The sequence below is a fragment of the Papaver somniferum genome, chromosome 5 (genome assembly GCF_003573695.1).
Source record: "Papaver somniferum cultivar HN1 chromosome 5, ASM357369v1, whole genome shotgun sequence".
Lineage (NCBI taxonomy): Eukaryota > Viridiplantae > Streptophyta > Magnoliopsida > Ranunculales > Papaveraceae > Papaver > Papaver somniferum.
Window position 1 is genome coordinate 178,180,817 of NC_039362.1, and position 20,841 is coordinate 178,201,657.

At 38.2% G+C, this 20,841-nt stretch overlaps 3 protein-coding genes across 3 annotated transcripts; all 3 read left to right on the plus strand.

Moving 5' to 3' along the window:
• The first annotated feature begins 582 nt into the window (after positions 1 to 582).
• On the plus strand, positions 583 to 1,121 carry LOC113280179. Its single transcript, XM_026528835.1, has 2 exons — positions 583 to 852; positions 957 to 1,121. The coding sequence occupies exons 1-2, from the start codon at positions 583 to 585 to the stop codon at positions 1,119 to 1,121; spliced, it is 435 nt and encodes a 144-aa protein (XP_026384620.1).
• A 913-nt stretch (positions 1,122 to 2,034) lies between these two features.
• On the plus strand, positions 2,035 to 2,430 carry LOC113280180 (sperm protamine P1-like). Its single transcript, XM_026528836.1, has one exon. It carries the CDS (start codon positions 2,035 to 2,037, stop codon positions 2,428 to 2,430), a length of 396 nt encoding a protein of 131 aa, XP_026384621.1.
• A 1,540-nt stretch (positions 2,431 to 3,970) lies between these two features.
• LOC113280182 (F-box/LRR-repeat protein 12-like) lies at positions 3,971 to 5,491 on the plus strand. Its single transcript, XM_026528837.1, has one exon. It carries the CDS (start codon positions 3,971 to 3,973, stop codon positions 5,489 to 5,491), a length of 1,521 nt encoding a protein of 506 aa, XP_026384622.1.
• The last annotated feature ends 15,350 nt before the right edge of the window (positions 5,492 to 20,841 follow it).

Genomic DNA, 20,841 nt, shown 5'->3' on the forward strand with positions numbered 1-20,841 from the left:
ACAAAAAAAAAAACGCTATTCTTAATAGCACTCATTGTTATTAAGAATAGCGTTTTTTTTATCCGTAAATTTAAAATGAGTTGTTGAAATCTAACGGTTGAGAAAAAAACGCTATTCTTAATAGCACTGAGTGCTATTCTTAATAGCATTTCTTTTCTGCTATTAAGAATAGCGTTTTCACTATTCCATCACTACACTTGCACTTCCATTCACAATTCCAATTGCTGAGATGGTGTGGAGGATGAAACTTTTCCACCATAAGACTTGCTCTAATATGTTCTCAACGTCCAATTGTGCATGGTACTGCGTGCAACTATGACAAACTCAACGTCCAATTGTGCATGGTACTGCGGGAAACTATGACAAATGGCAACTGTAAATGCGCGTGGATTACATGACACTAGCCATTTGTCTTGGTTGCATAATGCATGTCAATGCTAGCTATCTTGCTAGGGTGCACCAGTTTGAATGTTCGACTTAATTGCACTATGGTGGTGAGGTTAAAACAGTTGCTTAAGTCTATATTTCCCCCAGGCATTTGTCCCTTTTGCATATTCATTATAAAACATTACTAGTCTACTGATGGAGAAGGTCAGCAAGGATCATACTGTGGAGTTTAATAGTGACAGGATTATAACCACTGTAACTAATGATTCTTGGAAGGTTGAGGTTGTTCTGCACGAGCTTCAGGTGTCTCTAGCTACCACTGTCGACCGCGTAGTTGGTTTCGACATCAAACACAAATCGAATCGCAGCGACAACAACAGTACTATAGCAACTCTTCAGCTATGCCATGGAACTTGTTGCCTTGTTATTCAACTACCTCGCTTGGGTTCAATCCCAAACTCTCTGGTAAGATTCTTAGGTAATGCAAGAATAAGATTAACTGGTGTTGATATGTCACAGGGTTTTGCAAACCTAGCTGCCGAATATGATCCTATTCCTGTACCAAAAAGGAAAGGTTTGGAGTTGGGAAAATCATAGATGAGGTTTCTGATCCGCCAAACCGGAATCGGAATCGTTATTCTAATCTTGAGTTGTCTGAGTTAGCTGCAGAGATTCTCGGTGTGGTTATCATAAAACCGGTATGTGTAGCTCAGTCTGACTGGAGTTCTGAATAGTGAACAAGTCAAATATGCTACTCTGGATGCGTATGTTCCTTTTGCCATTATTAGCAAGTTCTCTATCGAAAAGAACTACGACCGTTTGTATTGGCTAGGCTATTAGCAACTTCTCCATCGAAAAGAACTACAACCGCTTGTATCGGCTAGGCTACGTCTGAAAGACCTTGCTCAGGGAAGAATATGAGTATTGAAGCTTTCCAAAACCTTTCCTTGTATGATATTTCCTAATTCCTGAAAACAACATTGTAAGAACTGTGTATATATAATGGATCTCGGGTAGTAGTGCGATAGAATAGATAACCAACTAATTCGGAAAGGTCTTAAGGAGTTTTGGAATTGAATGCCCACAAGTTGTTTTTTCACTAGAAAACATATACGAGTTGCCTGTGTTTTCCGCAGCAGCTAGTCTGGGTAATTTCAGCTGATAATCATTAATTCAAGAATTGCGATTCCATTTCACCATTTTTTCCCCCTGATGCCGTCTCTACAAGTGTGTATAAGGTGGTGATGCAGATGACAAAATATCCATTCATAGACTGCACAAGATAACTATGCTGGAGATCTGATAAAATTAATTCTAAGATCGATGCAACTCTTTTGTAACTTTTATAATCTTGCGCGTGTTTACAGGTGCAAATAAGTTTTCTTGATAAAATAGAATATAGCAAAACAAACATGGGATATAACACACTCATAATATAATAACTAAGCAGAGAATTCATATTGTATATCACTATTATCCTTATACAAGTCACACTCACGAAGATCTTATAGCAATGATCTTTGTTGGACATTTTATACGTGTAACAGGAAGAATAAGCAGAAGCATCATGAGCATATATTTTCTTATAATATGTATCCAGTATACGGTGATACAAACAGAATTCACCAAAAAGGAACATAGGAAATCATGGATTTACTGGATCGCCTGTCAGCAGGTGTAGGAGCCGGAGTAGAAGCAAGGTTAGGAGTAGGAGTTGGGATAGGAAAAGGAGTAGGGCAAGGGAGGATGCGTAAGCTTAGGTGCAAGGGAAGGTGCAGGCACGGGTGGGTCAGGTATCGGCGTTGGAAAAGGGGTAGGAGCAGGCATAGGGGAAGGAGAAGGCTTAGGCGAAGGGGAAGGGGGGGATTTTTGCGAAGGAGGAGGCTTACGCCTAGGGGAAGGGGGAGGCTTAGGCTTATGCGGAGGGGGAGGCTTATGCTTAGGGGTAGGGGAAGAGGGAGATTCAGGCGAAGTGGGAGGGCAAGCGGGAGATTCTGGCGAAGGGGAGGCTTAGGCTTATGCGGAGGGGAGGTTTATGCTTAGGGGTAGGGGAAGAGGGAGATTCAGGCGAATTGGGAGGGTAAGCGGGAGATTCTGGCGAAGGGGAAGGCTTAGGCTTATGCGGAGGGGGAGGCTTATGCTTAGGGGTAGGGGAAGAGGGAGATTCAGGCGAAGTGGGAGGGTAAGCGGGAGATTCTGGCGAAGGGCGAGGCTTAGGCTTATGGGGAGGGGAGGCTTATGCTTAGGGGTCGGGGAAGAGGGAGATTCAGGCGAAGTGAGAGGGTAAGTGGGAGATTCTGGCAAAGGGGCAGGCTTAGGCTTTTGCGGAGGGAGAGGCTTATGCTTAGGCGAAGGGGAAGGAGAAGATTTTGGAGGAGGGGAAGATTTTTGCGAAGGAGGAGGGGGAGGCATGGGTGGGTCGGGTATCGACATTAGACAATGTTCATCCTCTGTAGCTGAACAAACTTCCATGGAGAAAACATGGACTAGGTGCATCACCAAAATAAAAGAAAGAAACACAATCGGATATTTCATTTTTGATTTAATCACCAATGATCGTAAAAGTTGAGCAGTAGTGATAAGTTAAGCGAATACTCTTCATTCTTCTTCTCTAATTTATAGGACACGATGAATGAGGAAGAAAAAACGAAACGTAAATGCTTGCCGTGTCTAAACACTTGTCTTGTATATTTCATAAGAAAGATTCCACACTATGTTAGATTTCCATTAGCTGCACAATATGACAAGCATGTAATACACTTCAGAACACACAAATACTTTGCAACTTTCCGGTATAAGTAATATTAAGGCAATAACTATACACCATCGTCTAAGTTGGATAGATGGTATGAAATGTATAAGAAAGATGTCTCCACACTGCATTAGATTTCCATTAGCTGCATAATATGACAAGCATGTGATGTACTTCAGAAACATAACTCCTTTGTAACTTTCGAGTATATGTAAATATGCATGCATCACTTAGTTGGATAGATGGTCTAAGACGGGATAGTGAGGCAAGTAATTTAATTACCAGTTGGCCTATATTATTTATTAAGCTTAGGGTCCTTGCCGAACCTTTGACCATCACGGACTTCATTTTCTGGCCAGGTAGTACTTCTTTTTTGTTTTTGAATAATTTCGATTCATAATCCACATTGGTTCTCACTCGATAGACTGATGAGTTTGATTCGACTAAGACACCCCTTGAATTAAACTGGTCAGTAAATATAAGATCCCATACAATTAAATACAGTAACAAGAAAAATCCTCTTAATATACGAAGGCCGGAACTCGGAAGGTATATTTAGAATTTGATTTCCTTCCTTTTTTTCCGACCTAATTCTTTTTATCACTTTACATGCGATTCATGTTTATGTCAGCATGAATCTGTGAGAAGTAATCATTAAGTGCTAACGAGTTTACAATATGCATGTCATAATTAATATATGCTTTGCACCCTTACAATCTTGATTTTGCCTAATAATCTAGGTTGCGATCTGAATTTACATGCACGAAGCATCAATAAGTCTAGGATTTTTGGTTCATATTGTTGGAACGGGTATTTTCTCGTGTCTTGATAATGAGTTTATCATCCAACAACAAAGGGTTGGGTAAGCGCACCCGTGAGGTCAAGGTTACTTCAAAAGCAGTACAAGAAGAAAGATTGATAGATGATGATGCGAATCCATGCAGAAAAACATGCAACAGATTGTCAATTACAGATCTCCCAGATGACTTTCTAAGCCTTGTGTATCAGAGACTAGAATCCAGTACTAACCATAGTTCTTTCGGTTTGGTTTGCCGTCACTGGCTCCATATTCAGAACGACAATCATGAGTCGTTATGGGATGAAGATAATTCTAAATGTAGCTTGCGCAAATCATCAAAGCTTACTCCAACAATCTTTTCCATAATTCTTTGCAAGTTGTTGATTCGATTCCAACATCTCAAACGATTGTTTCTAAACCGTCTACCGGTGGTAACAGATTATATTGTATCACAGTCACATCTCTTCGGATCAAAAGTAGAATACATATGCTTAGACGGTTTCGCTGAGTATTCAGATAAGAAGCTGTTTTTAATATTTTCTTCGTTCCCTGGTTTGGCTTCAGTAGGTCTGAACAGTTCCCAGATTACCGATACGGGTATAGAGGTCCTGGAAAAATGTTGCGCATCCTTAGAGAAAGTGGATCTCAGATACTGTCAAAGAATTACTAATAAAGGTTTAACAATGCTGGTGAAAAATTGTGCATCATTAAAGAAAGTCGACCTCGCAGGATGTCAATGGATTACTGATAAAGGTTTAGAATTCTTAGCAAAATCCTTAGAGGAAGTGGATATCAGATACTGTCAAAGTATTACTAATAAAGGTTTAACAATGCTGGCAAAAAATTGTGCATCATTAAAAAAAGTCGACCTCGCAGGCTGTCACAGCATTACTAATGAAGGTTTAGCAGTGCTGGCAAAAAATTGTGCATCCTTAGGGGAAGTCAACCTCAGATCCTGTCAATGGGTCACTGATAAAGGTTTAGAAGTCCTAGCAAAAAGTCGTGCATCCTTGGAGGTTGTCAATCTCAGAGATTGTCAAGGGGTAACTGATTCAGGAATAAGTTTTCTCATACAAAACTGTTCCAAAATCCGTTCAGTTGAAATTTCATTTTGCGCCAACGTAACTGGTGTTGGCTTTCTTGGGTGTTCAAAAACATTGACTTACGTTGATGCAACATTCATGTGTAAACTAACAACTGTGGGGATTAAAGCAATTACAAGTGGAGGTGGGATTGAATCTCTAAATCTATCAGGAAAAGCAGTTAACAATGAAGCAGTTATAACTATTTCAAAAAGTTTCCCTTTATTAAGATCATTATCCCTAGAATATTGTCTTGAGGTAGGGCCTTTAGGATGGAAAGCTATTGGTTTGTATTGCAGAAACTTAACAGAACTTTACTTGGCAAATTGCCCGAAGTTATGTGTTAAAGGGGTGAAAGCTTTGTGTTATGGGTGTAACAAGCTTTCCAGTTTACATACTGGCTTATGGAGTGATCATGATTTTGCTCTTGATCTTTTCAGGCGGGAAAGACCCGAAGTTCATCTCTATTGATGAATGATCATTAATATCGTACACTGTTGACATGGCAGTAAACGGAACATAGCATTTTGCGGTCTCACATACACCTTTCAACAAGCTTCAGTTTGCTAATATTGTCATTTAGGTTTATATTCTGTTCTGCAGTTCGGATTTAAACTATTTACTTCTTCTTTAAGTAAACAATAGTAGTTTGCTAAATAAGTTTGTTAAGTGTACCCGTAAACACTGTAGATATCTCTAAAGCATTGTATTTCGTCGAGATATTGATTGTCCACAGTGTGCTTGTGGAATCTTGACCTCATTCTCACACCAGCAGCATATATGTTCTTGAAATAACGTTAACAGTTTGCTTGCAAGAGCTGTAAGCACAAGTTTTGGTTCAGTATGTCTCCACAAGTGGTTTCAAGTGCTCACAAATCAACATGTCCATCATTAAAGTAAAAATATTGTGTGGAAGCCAAAATAAATTGAGAAAATCGGAATAGGGTTTGAGGAATCATAGGAGCATTACCAGTGCTGCAAATCCAAATCATGTTATGTAACATGGGGTTGTATACGACTTTTTCTTTGGGTGAAAGCGTAAGTATCTTTCCAGCCTGCACCAAACAGATGAAGACAAATGAACGTAGATTTACTCCTTGGTAGCTTGTTGATTCTTACGGGTGGAGGTTGGTCACAGGCTTACATAGCTAGAGCTAGATAATAAAAGGAGCCTAGAAGAAATACTGAATGTAAATATGAGCTAGATTAAAAAAAAATTAATCTCGGAAAAAATAAAAAGCACATATTAATGACTGAAGACTGAAAAATGGTAAAGATTGATGGACACTTGTCAGCAGTGCTGCACAGAAATGAAACCACCTGTTCAAAATGCAGTGGATGCTTAAACCTTGTTACTATCGATCCCTTGAAACTACTACTTGTTATTAGAAAAAAAAAATTCTTTCACCCAATCCCTTATTGATTCTGTCTAAATCATACCAACAGGATAAAGAAAAACAAAGGTAATGTATAATCAATCCCTCCTCCTCCTCAACACCTCTTTCTCTCAATTAATCATTTTTTAACACTGAATTTGTGTTTTGAAATTCTAGACAAGGTCAGTTCATCTCACCACCGCTTTGCCCAATGCCTCCAGAAGGTATGGTATCTTATTTACTCTATTCTGATTTTTGGTGTTAGTCTGTTAAAATTTGTTTCATGAATTTGGAAGGGATGGGTTGCGGATCATGTGAATATATCTATTTTATGTGTATACCATCTTTTGGTTTTCTTGTATGTAATTTGCGTGTGTTTTTCAGTAAGTTGTGGCTTTATAATTCATATGTTGCTAATGTAGGGAAACGGTGGTTCCTAGTTTAGGTTAAATTCTTAGTTTGAGTTAATTATCATATTAAGATAAGATACCTAAATTGACCATGGTTTCCTAGTATGAGTCGGTTTCCTAATCCAAGGAGGCCAAGACTTGGGAACCAAGTTTGTGACTCCTATATAAGGAGGTCTAGGCTAAGTGTTTTAGTCATGGAATCCTCAATGTAAATCTCGTAGAGATGTGAGAGATTCATCCCACCTATTAAGGTGGTTATGTGAGAGACCTAATGGTGGAAGGAGTACACCATTATGGTGCTTATGGGATACTTATCGATGTTGGAAGATATGTCGTTATGGAGTATTCATATGGAGATGTTGGTAAGACATCTTGTTGAGGAGAAGATCATCTTGGTGGTGCTGGATTAGATTATTGGTGTTGAGCTAAAGGCGTCCATGGTAATCTATATCAGGGTGTGCAGAGAAGATCATCTTGTGGTGGTAGATAATGTGGTAAACATTATCTAGTATGGGTGAAGACACTACTTTGGATCTTATAGGGTGCTTGTGAGAGTTCTTGTGTTCGGTCACGTTGTAGTGAGTCGATGGATTGATATAGTCAGTCAGTTGTGTAATTCTCAGTGGTGATTCTATAATGAATAAAGAGGTCGTAGACGTTTGGTGGATGTAGACAAATACACACATTGTGTATGTTGTTGAACCACGTTAAATCTGTGAGTACTTTACTTCTTTTTGCTTTGTTTATGGCTTGCATCTATGTGGTTCTCTTTTTCTTCTTCTTATCCTAGATCGTAGTAAGGTTCATGGAGCAGTCCGAGAGATCAAGTGTTTCTTGTTAACTAATATGTTTCCGCAAGATTAGCACATAGATGGATCTGAACCCCAATAATTGGTATCAGAGCTCTAGGTTGGATAGAAGATTTGAAGAGAGAAGTTTTTGGTTTTCTTGATTTGCAAGAAAAAATTGAAGACGAAGGATTTGGTTTCATCAAGTATGTAAGGATTTGATGTTACAGCTTCCGAAGATGCAGAGTTTGATGTTATCAAGTATGTGTAGGATTTGATTTCATCAGTTTTGAGAACAAAGCAAAGTAAAGCGTACTTTTGAAGGAATGGGATTATATCAGGTGATCTGCATTCGATGTGGTTAAGATGTATGGTCTTGATGTTTATGATGCTCTACATTGGAGATTTGGAATTGATACTTATTGGAGCATAAACCCTATGCGTGGATTCAAGTAAGTTTATTTATTCTCTATACTTCGTACTATATTCTTGTGAACTGTTTGAAAGACCTATGTAGATTTGGTTTTCAATTAATCGGTGTTTGCTTGGAAAGACACAAGAAGGCAAGAGTATCGTAGTTGAGATACAAATATTTGTTTGTATGTTTGTGGAAGTAAAGATGACATATAAGCATGTCAAAGTCTCATTATTGGTCCAAACCATGGGAAACAATAATTTGGTTATCAATCGTCATCAGTTGGTTCATGTTGCTGATTTTCTCTAACATTAAGTTGAAGAACACAAAGAGAAATTCATACTCGTTATGACTTAATTGTTTTTTACAATAAGGATTTGGGAAATCTCTTAGTAGGTTTCGTTTTGGAAGTATTGATCGTTGGCCAGGGTTTGATATGTTCCTGTTGCGAAGAGTTTGATTTTCAGTCTTAGTATTTGAAGCGTGTGTCTACAAATAAGTTGAAGGACATGGATCGTTGGATGAGATGTGATATTGGTTGTGGTGGAGCTATGGTTTCTTATTATTGTATAGGAAGCAGTTTGTCGACACAGTTTGTATGGTTTGTTTGTCTGTGTTGAATATGGCATTGTGTCGGGTAGAACAACGTTTTCTGGAGTTTCTCTCGTACTGTTTCTGATGGAGAAGCTAGATACTTTGTGATCTTTTTGATTCTTTCCGATGAGGATCAGTCGAAGAGTTGTTTTTTTGTACACCATTTGAAGTCGATCATATCTGGTTGAAGTGCAAGACCTTTGTGAGAAACAAGTTGGTCTATTTGTGTTGCGGATACGTTCCTAATTTTTTGAAGACCCGTTGTGAGGAATTAAAAAGGTATCGCTTGGACACTTCAAGAGTTTAAAGAATAAAGATACAATAGTACAATTTGTATGGTGGTATGGATACGAGATAGCGCATATTACTTAGGAGAAAACACGGTGCATGGATTTGATAGGGCTACAATTTCGGCGTGTTTTTCCGTCAACCTTTATTATCCGTTGGCTATTTGATTTTCTGATGATCAGTGTGATACTTTCTGTTGGAGAGAGTTGCATTATAGCAATGATAATTTTTGGGGGTTTTCTTGTCTGCTATAGTTATTGAAATTTATTTCAATAGTGACAGAGCCTGTAGAGATGAAGGTAGAAATTTCTATTGAGAAATTTGGTTCAGCAACGATATAGTTCCGTCAAGTTATTTTCTATAAATAGCATGAGAAGATAAACACAACAAAGTTTTGAATTGCTTGGATCTTGAAGAAGTTACTGAAGATTTCAGATTATGGTTGGGTGTGATTGGGTCTTTGTTTTTTTTTTTTTTTTTTTTTTTGGCAGGACGGATTATCAGATTTCGAACGTTGGTGTACGTTTGGAGCAAGATTGGGAAAGGGATATGTACAAAGCAGAATGTGTGACTTTATGTATTTTACGACGGTAACAATGAATTGTTCGACATTAGTCACAGTGTTATCCAAGTCTTATTATGTTGTGGTTTGACTGTCGCGAAGTCGAAACTACATGCTTGCTAAGAAATTGATAAAATACTATCTTTGCAATTAAGTTAAAGACCGTAAAAAGGACATTGTTGTCAAAGCCCGTTGAGGTTGCTGAAGTGGTGAAGGTGATTGGTGTGTCAGCTGTCGAAGTCTCTGTGACACGTATTTGGTATGTATGCATTAGTTAAAGATATGATGAGCTTTTTGAAGGAGTAAAACTCAATTGGGGAAATATGGTCGTAGAATCATTATCCAATCAAAGATAGGCTCGTAAAGCATGATTCATAAGAGATGAGCTCGAGATTGGCACGCAGTGGCAATGATCCATCGATTGGTTGTATTTGGTGCACATTTAAAGTCATGCTCAATATGCTTTGGTACATACAAGATGGTTAGTTTCTTGGGAGCTAACATGAAGGTTGGTTTATGACAAACTAATGCAAGGTTTCTCGTTAACTCGCTTTGGAAGACATGCTCATGGAAAAGAGCAAGCATGTGATCAGTTGTTTAAGTAAGTAATTGAATCAGATGGAGTTTAGAGACAAAAAATAAACAATGTGGTTCTGCTAAGGTAATGCTTAGGTAGACACATGAGGCTTCTAAAGTAGTTTTTTGTTTGGTGATTGAGTAGTTATGGATGTCAACCCTAACGGATGTGTTGCGCAACTTGGAGTTAGTGGATTATAAGAGAGTAACGTTAACTCAGTTAGAGCAAGGAAGGCCAAGGAAGCTGTGTTCGTAGTATGAAACAAGTTCAAAGGCGGTACAGGCTCAAGGGCGCATAATGACTGTAACTAAATCTGATAGCAGCATATGGATAATGATCGTGTATGGTCTGATTGAGTTGACATGCAATACACCTAGAATGATGCCAATCAATGTGGAGTTGTGAACATAAAAGAGTAATGTGTTGGTGAGTTTATTGAGATGGTCAGTTTTTTCACCGTTATGGAGATTTGTACAATCACCAGTAGGTTGGATTGTTAAGTCTAAGTTGGTGACGTTCAAGTTTGGTTTGCTCTATTCTGGTGGAGGTTCTACGGAACAATTTGGGTGAACTACATTTTCAGTTTGATTCCTATTGAGGATATGTAGGAAACCAGTGATGGTGCAATCGATGTTCAGAAGATGGAGGGATAACAAGTTGATCGTCTCATGCATGAATGCATGATCCGCGGTGGAGAATTGTAGGGAAACGGTGGTTTCGTAGTTTAGGTTAAATTCTTAGTTTGAGTTAACTACCATATTAAGATAGGATACCTAAATTGACCATAGTTTCCTAGTATGAGTCGGTTTCCTAATCCAAGGAGGCCAAGACTTGGGAACCAAGTTTGTGACTCCTATATAAGGAGGTCTAGGATAAGTGTTTTAGTCATGAAATCCTCAATGTAAATCTCGTAGAGATGTGAGGTGATGTGATCTCAATAATGTTGTAGTAAAAAGTTCGTTGAGGCTTGCGAAAGCAAAAGATTCTAGACTTAATAAAACTTAAAAATAAAGAAAACTTAACTCAAAATTGATTTCAAGATATGAGAAAATAACCAAGACACTGATTCCACTATTACACATGAATGAATGATGGTAAATAACCCAAAACTTTAATTATCTTTAAGCCCCTTATTTTCTTAAGTCACAAATAATCAGGTAAATTCTCAAATATTAATTGTATCCCTTAAGCATAGATTATCTAAACAAAGTATAACCTATCTAATTGAATCACAACTAATGAAGAAAATTATGCAAACAATTAAAAACTCTGCAAAAGCAGTGATTGAGTGAATTATAAATTAGAGAAAATAAAATAGTTACCAATTATTCATGCGTAAATAGCTTCCTCGTTGCCTTGGTTGTGAGAGAATTAGCTCATCATCATGTTGGAAACACGCTCAAAAATCATTATTATTTCTCAAAGGGTGTTTACAAAGATGAAATGGAGAAAATGATGAAACTCGGGTGTTTGCAACGTTTATAGTTGTTGCAAACACTGTTACAGAAAACGATAAAGATGAACTGTTGCTGTTACTGTAACTCTGTGACCCAGTATAATGTTGTTGTCACTGTAGCATGAACGACAACCTCTGGTGGTATTTGTTCTTCGTGTTCTTCGTAGCAGCAGCAGAAATGGTGGTCTTCTGCAACTCGATTATCTCGACTTTCTGATGCTCTGAAACTCTCACAATCTCTCTGTAACCCTCCTCAGTATCCTATCCGCCTATTTATAACTCTGAGCAACAATAAATCTCGAGTAATTGGGAAATATTTTTGATTATTCTTCATGCAGGATGCGTGAATATATTTTCCTTTTCAACTCTTTCGCGCTCTGCTGGTGTCTAGTTCTCCATATTTATCTCTTACAATTTCCTATTTTCAGCAAACACGTCCCAAACGGAGTCAAACTCGTTGAGAACACACGTTGTTCTTCCAAAATAAACCCGTTGCGTTGGATTCTCACGTATCTTCCTTTTTATATGATTCTGACTCACTTACGAATCCTGTTTGACTGAAACATGCGTAAACCAATCCATTCCAGCATTGAAATTCCGAGAAAATCTCCCCAACAATTGAACTCAAAGATACGCAGGTGAAGGTATTTTTTTCCCGCACAATCTCATTTTTCAAACGAAGAAGAAAAGGTGTCCCCCTAACCAAATCGGGGGTGCGACAAGCAGGTGACGCTCTGGGGCGTAAATAGTGAATAAGGTGCCCCTTAGTAGTTAAGGTTCCCCTTATCCAAAGTAAGAGTCCGCAAAGCAAATGTCATCCGGGGTGCTCCGAGCAACTTTTCGACCCGAATTTCCCAACAATATTTATTTCCAAAAAATACCTACAAACACACAAAACACCATAATAAGGATGAAAACGAGTACTAACAATACGAAACATTGAGGACAAATTAGACACATAAATGCGTCTATCAAATACCCCAAACTTATTATTTGCTAGTCATCGAGCAAAACTAATAAGAAAATAAAACCGAGTTAATCTCGGGAGGGTTTACCAGAGGTGTACCCACAAGACCATGACTTCTAATTGGCCACAAATATCTAAAGAGCTATGAGGACATACATATTCTCAACCTATCTCCAAGTAACTAGAATGCCAAAGAAAATAAAGGTGCCAGCTCTAAAGCTGACTAAAGAAAAGGGAAGACACATCCGCAGCACTGCTAGATAAAGAGCTATTCGCTACACAGCTAGATAAACATTGTAAGATGCGTCCGCTGATTTACAGCTGGATAAGATTAGGAGAGATAAAGATGAGAGGGACATCTGGTACACAGCTGGACTAATTACGTTTGATGAGTTAAAACAGTTCTAGAAAGATCTTTTGCCATATTGAAAGCGGAATAACAAAGAAACCAAAATGCATCTTTCTTCGACTCTCTCATAGTGCCCAGTAGAAACTACGTCTTCTTTGGTCTTCAATTATTGATGATAAACTCTCGAACCTCATAGAACCTTGACAATTAACTCTTCCCTTCGATTTCTTGCTTGACTTATAGATTCCTACTTTACTATGGCCTTATTGAACAAAAAACTAATTATAAAACAAAAAGAACGCAATGATGATTTTTTTTTTGACACAAAAATTACAAGACAAAAATTTACATGGCCATGAGAGAAGGACTTTAAAAACTTGGATCTTCGAAACTTGTGATTTCTTGGTATCATCAATTCCAACAACTTATATCATTTGCTCTTATAACTTCTTGTAACTAATTCTTCAACTTTGATTTTTGAATTATTCTTTTCTACTGTTGCTTCTAAACCTTAAACGTCTTCAACTTTCTTCATAGATTTTGATGTCGCTTCGCTTGTTGATGATGATAAGTTTCTACTGAGAGAGAGTCGTCATCCAGTAATTAAGACTACATTGTGAGGTTTCTTTGTCTTTCTGTCATTTCCTGATCTACTTGTCTTTCCATCATGGATAGTTAGGTACATCACGGTTACCCTCTAAAAGGAATAAGTTCTCTCCTGAATTTCAAGGATCTCAATGTCTTTTTTTTCTCTAATGTCTCAATAGGTTTTTATCCCTAGCATTTCAATTTCTATCTTTTCAGTGAGAAATAGTATGTAAACTTAGCTAACCGGATAGCATGTGACGCTAGAAGTTTCAAAAGTGCAACTAAAAAGTTCTTTCCCACCCCCAAACTTAAATCTAACATTGTCCTCAATGTTTCTAATGAAAGAGCAATACCAAAAGTAAAATAACACGAGGAGAAGTTGGAAAGATAGTACCTGGGTGAAGAGATAGAAAATCAAAAACTAATATACAACATACAATCGCCTCGATGGTCAATCAAGGGTAAGCAGGGTTCTCCAGAGGGACCTCCTCAACATCACCTGTACGAAAGGTCTCTAAAAAGGGTTTCAATCTCTGACCGTTAACCTTTGAAGAAATACTACCATCCGGTGTCTCGATCTCAACAACTCCATGAGGAAAAACAGTACGGACCACAAGAGGACCGGTCCACTAAGAGCGTAGCTTCCCGGGGAATAGATGCAAACGAGTATCATACAGAAGAAATTTTTGACCCGGAGAAAATGACTTTCTTAAGATATTTCTATCATGGACGAGTTTCATTTTGTTCTTATACACCTTAGCACTAACGTACGCATCTCTATGAATCTCTTCCAACTCATTGAGTTGGAGCTTCCTATGGGATCCTGCCTTGTCAAGTGAAAAATCTAGCTTCTTAACAGCCCAATAAGCTCTATGTTCTAACTCAACAGGTAAATGACATGCCTTGACATACACAAGCCGATAAGGAGACATTCTAATGGGTGTCTTAAACGCAGTTCGGTAAGCCCATAAGGCATCAATAATCCTAGACGACCAGTCTTTCCGATTAGGATTAACTGTTTTCTCTAATATACGCTTTATCTCCTATTGGAAACCTCTACCTGACCACTAGTATGTGGATGATACGGGGTAGCTACCTTATGTGTAATACCATATTTCTTCATCAGAAGCCTAAAAGGCCCATTACAAAAGTGCGACCCTCCATCACTAATTATAGCTCGCGGTGTACCAAAACGTGTAAGTATATTATTTTTCAAGAAATCAATCACAACCATATGGTCATTGGTTTTACAGGAAACTGCCTCAATCCACTTAGAGACATAGTCTACGGCGACAAGGATGTAAAGGTTACCAAAATAATTAGGAAACGGACCCATAAAGTCAATACCCCACACATCAAAAACCTCAACAATGAAAATCGGGTTCAAGGGCATCATATTCCTACGGGAAATGGTTTCTAATTTCTGGCAACGTTCACAAGTAACACAACAACTATGGGAGTCTTTAAACAACGAAGGGCAATAGAATCCACACTGCAATATCTTAGCAGCAGTTTTCTTAGCACTAAAGTGACCCCCACAAGCATGATCATGACAAAAGGAAATAATATTGGACTGGTCACTCTCAGGTATACATCTCCTAATAATCTGGTCTGGAAAATACTTAAACAAATAAGGATCATCCCAAAAGAAGTGCTTAACCTCGGCTAAAAACCTAGAACGATCTTGTTTACCCCAATGTTGGGGCATTCAACCAGTAACAAGATAGTTCACGATATTCGCATACCAAGGTGATTGGGTAACAAAGAAAAGTTGTTCATCAGGAAAACAATCTCTTATAGGAAGGGAATCATCAGGGGAATCAACAACTAGCCTAGAAAAGTGGTCTGCTACTACATTTTCGGCACCCTTTTTTTCTCTAATGTCTGGAGAGAACTCTTACAACAAAAGGATCCACCTAATCAATCTAGGTTTCGTATCCTTCTTAGATAAAAGATATTTCAAAGCATCATGATCAGTATATATGACGATCTTAGAACCTAAGAGATAGGGTCTGAACTTGTCTAAGGAAAACACAATGGTTAACAGTTCCTTCTCGGTAGTGGTATAGTTCAACTGGGAATCATTCATAGTTTTTCTAGCATAGTAAATCACATGAAGTAATTTGTTTTCTCGCTGACCTAGCACAACACCAATAGTATAATCTGAAGCATCACACATGATCTCAAAGGGTAAGTTCCAGTTGGGTGCCTGGACTATGGGGGCGGTAGTGATTAAAGTCTTAAGCTTCTCAAAAGCCTCTAAACAAGAATCATCAAAGACAAACTTAACATCTTTTTCAAGCAAATTGCAAAGAGGTCTAGAAATCAAGCTAAAACCCTTAATGAATTGACGATAAAAACCTGCATGCCCTAAGAATGACCTAATATCTCTTACGGTTTTTGGGACCTGTAAAGTCTTGATAAGGTCAACTTTGGATTTATCTACCTCTATACCCTTAGAAGATACGATATGTCCTAACACAATTCCTGATCGAAGCATGAAATGACATTTCTCCCAATTAAGCACTAGATTCTTTTCTTTACACATAGTCAACACTAATGACAAATGATGCAAGAACTCATCGAAAGACGAACCAAACACTGAAAAATCATCCATAAATACCTCTAAAAACTTTTCTACCATATCGAAAAATATGCTCATCATGCAACGCTGAAAATTCGCAGGGGCATTACATAGCCCGAAAGGCATGCGTCTATACGCAAATGTACCAAAGGGACAAGTAAAAGTGGTTTTCTCCTGGTCTTCTGGGGAAATAACAATATGATTATAGCCAGAGTAGCCATCTAAAAAGTAGTAATAACTATGTCCAGCTAATCTCTCTAGCATCTGGTCGATGAAGGGAAGGGGAAAGTGGTTCTTTCTAGTGACCTTGTTCAATTTACTATAGTCAATACAAACACGCCAACCTGTGGTCACTCGGGTTGGGATTAACTCATTGTTATCATTCTGGACTACATTAATACCAGATTTCTTGGGAACAACCTGAACATGGCTGACCCACTTACTGTCTGAAATAGGGTAGATAATGCCTGCATCTAACTGCTTAAGAACCTTAGTTCGAACTACTTCTTTCTTATTAGGGTTTAGTCTTCGTTGCATCTCCCAAGAAGGTTTGGTATCTTCCTCTAAATAGATCTGATGCATACAAACAATAGGACTTATACCCTTAATGTCTGTTATGGTCCACCCTAAAGCTTCCTTGTTGTTTTGAAGGACGGTCACTAGCCTACTTTCCTGATCACTATCCAAGTCGAAAGCAACAATCACAGGTAAAGTTTCAGACGACCGTAAAAACACATACTTCAGGGTATCTGGCAATGGTTTTAGGTACAACTTAGGAGGCTATTCTAACGAAGGAACTAGGGTAGACTTAGAAACTGGTAGTGGTTCGAACTTAGGTTTCCATCCATTACTAGTGTCTAACAAAGGGGTTGAATCTAACAAAGCATTCACCTCATTAATCACATTATCATCATCGAAATCAATCCCAAAGTGAGCTAGGCATTTCTGTAATGGATCTTCTATCAAAGTGTTTAGTAATGACTCCTAGACTCATGTTCCTATCATGTTTACCTCTTCTATGCTCGAGTCATCTAGTTCAGAGGGTAGCTTACTCGTATGAAAGGCGTTCAGCTCAATAGTCATATTACCAAAAGACAATTTCATAGTACCAGTTCGACAATTAAGGATCACATTGGATGTTGCTAAACATGGGAGACCTAAAATCACTGGTATTTGGTTCTCTGGGTCAGGGACAGGTTGGGTATCTAGGATAACAAAATCCACTGGATAAATAAACTTGTCGACCTCAATAAGAACATCCTCGATCACACCACGAGGAATTTTAACGGACCTATCAACTAACTGAAGTGTAATTTGGGTAGGTTTCATCTCACCAAGTCCTATCTTAAGGTACACATGGTATGGGAGTAGGTTCACACTGGCTCCTAAGTCAAGCAACGCTTTCTCAACACGGTATTGGTGGCTCTCTAAAAGAGTCACAAACATTATACCTGCAAGTGCACAGGGTCTAGTGTATAGAACAGGGCAAGCAGAGTCGATCCACAGAGACTTGGTGTGTGTAGTTGAAGCTTAAGGTTTCACTAAAACTGAGTTGTAACAAAGAGTCTTGGTTGTGTTAAAACACACATGAGATGATGGCAGTGACTGAACTGAAAAACAGTAGAATATAAAGCAAGTAAACAGGAACATGCTAGGGCTTTTGAATTCACATCTTGATCCTAAACTAAGGCAGATCCTAATCAATCATGTTCTTGTTTCATCTCAGGGAAGATTGTGGATGATTTACTTAACTAATCTTACTAACTTACCCCTAGCATCAACTGTCTTCTCACAGTACAGCTCCCAGTTATCTAGCAATCCGCATTAGTGGAAGGTTAATCCTCTAAGTTCTCTAGTTCACCCCTAGCATTGAGTGTCTTCTTACAGCACACTCAATCACAGGTGCATTTGATCACTAAGTTTACTAACTTCCCTACTTCAATTAAGCACATTCCTTCAAATGGACTGAATCCTTAGCTACTCTCACTCTTACACCCCTAGAATCAGCTGTCTTTTTACAGCACAGCTGATCACAGGTGCATTCACTCAACTAGCCAATTATCAATCCTACTTAGTTTCAGTACTACAAGAACAGTGACAGGATTACTAACTATCTTAACATACAATCAAGAGTTTCATCTAAACCCTAGCACATGATACTTAAAACATGCTGGAAATGATTAATAGCTGAAATTGAAATAATATTGACTTCAAAACATGAACTGAAAACAACTTGGAAGCACTGGCTATTCCAGGCCCCTTGGGTGAAGCTCTGGCTAGCCCAGACATACTCTCTACAACACCCAAAGTTCCCTATTTTTACATACAGTTCAACCCCCAAAATTCCCCCAAATCAGCAAAATTAGGGTTTGTAAAAAAAATACAAATTAACCTCACCTAATTCTCTGAATTCACCTAGTAGCTCTCACCCATACTTTCAATTCATACATACAATCATTAAAACATAAAATCCCCAAAAATCCAAAATTAGGGTTTTATCAAAAATTGAATTAGCCCTTACCTAATCTCTGAAAACTCTTGAGTACGTCGACCCATGCTTCCTTATGGTCTCCTGATGCTTCCCACACCTTCAATTTCCTTTCTAGCTCACTAATTTCATCAACCCCTAAAACTAGGGTTTCAGTGGGAAGAATAGGTTGAGGGGTTGATGTAATGAGTGTCTAGGGGATAGGAGAATGATGGGGTGTAGTTGTTGGCTGATATGAGAACTCGTGTTGGTGGTTGTGGTGGTTGAGATGGAGTTCGTGGCGGAGGCGACAGCGTCGCTGTGCAGAGAAGGGAGGAGAAGAAGATGGGTTCGATATTTTTGGAGTAGGGGGTGTTTGGTTGGGTTAATATATTTGGGTTCTTGGGTGTTGAGAAGACTCATCAAGTCTTGATGTTTGGATGGTGAAAGGCGTAGGATGAAAAGATGAAAGAATGATCCAACGACTCGATGGAAATGGATATGAAGCGACCTTTGGATCTGGGATACATCAAAACTGACGGTCTGAGATGGAGTTAGGTGCTATAGTGTTAGACAGGAACATCAAAACTTGATGGACTCTGATGGAGCGACCGTTGGATGATGGAATGGATTCAATCTGACGGTGAAGGAGAGAAACGGGTTTGGGTATTGATTTTAGGCTTAGAAAATGGGTTTGGGCTTAAACAATCTTGAGCCCACTTCTTCTTTAAGAACAATTTCTTCCTTTGTGAGCCCATTTTCATCCTTGAGTCTTCCATACCGCATTCTGCACTTCTTTTCCTCTAGAGTTTCCGCCGACTTTCTCCGTGTCTTTGCACTTTTCGATCCGCAACTCATCTAGTCTTTATTTATTACCTAAAAATGCAAAATTAATTAATAAAAATATTTATTCTTGAAAACAATGAAAATACAGAATATGGGTTAAAATGTAGAATTAATGCACAAAAGATGAGTTAAATGCCAAGAAAAATATATAGAAATATGCACTTTTTAGCACTCATCAAATACCCCCAAACCTGAATTTTACTTGTCCTCAATTAAAACAAAACTAAGGAAATCCTACCTATACCACTGTCGCTGGTCTCTCGAATGCATTTAGCGTATGCACTAAGCCTTTTAAACCACTAAGTGTCCCTAGTGGACGAGTGAAGTCTCGTGAAGGTTTGCTTAGAACGTACCTACAAAGTTCTAGGTCAAAATATAAGCTCAGATTCCATCAAATGTGATATGTGCAAGTCAGTTTAAGCTCACAGCAAAATGGAGATGTCAATCTAGCTATCTAAGGCACAATCCTAGCACTGATAACAACTAAAGACACGTGATAAGAGTGTAAAGTGTATCTACACATGTTTCTAGAATGACCTGAAGTTATGACTACTAATCACCAAGAGATAGTTTTTAGGCTAAGAACCGAATTCTAAGCCAAGCTAGCTGTCCGGCTTTACGAGAATTGTGAATGTTCACCCAATGAGTTGGTGATATTTCAGTTTACCCGCGTTATACATCGATGGCTGCACCCTCCTTGCTTATTACAAGACTATTTACAACAAAAAGATGACTCTTTACATGACTCTTATTTACATTGATTACTCTCTTTTATTTTGGAACAAGAGAGAACTATTGTCTTTAACATGACAAAACATGGAATAAATAAATACTTGATTTTTTTTTTTTTTTTTTTTTCTGATTTTTTTTCTGATTTGATTTTTTTTTTTGTAAGAAATAACTTTGATCTTTACAACATAGTGACACTTTTGATACATGAACAAAAAGAAAAACATAATTACATGACTCTTAACAAGAGGTGGCCCTTATCGAATGCATCCGGTCAAATTCTATGGTTGCTTTTCTTAATGTATCCTCCAACTTCTATCCCAGTCAACCAAAGAACAACCTAGTCAAGTCTCATTCAGTATTCTAAAGTGATTGGAAATCTAACTTCCTATCAAACACCTTGAAGATCGAGGCTATACATGTATTGGTAGATCGTGCGCGTGCAAGTTTCTTATCACTATGTGAATTGTGCTAGAATCAGGGTGCCTAAATATCTAGACTAAGACTCCTAATAATTACATATTTGCACAAGAGTCAACATTTCAAGGTAAATGAGCTCCATTTTTATGTTTTTATCATTTTTCTATTTTTTTTTTTCATTTTTTTCAAAAAGGAAGAGTTCAAATTTTTCAATTATAGCATGTTATCAAAGTATCTACTTTTCACCCCCAAACCTAAACTAAACATTGTCCTCAATGTTTCAAAAGATAAACATGATTATAACACATACCATGAGAACGATGCTAAGTGTAGAAAAAGGAAAGAGATTACCGGATATTGGCGAATGCAAGTTTTGAACTCCATTATTCAAGGCAAAAATCCAAC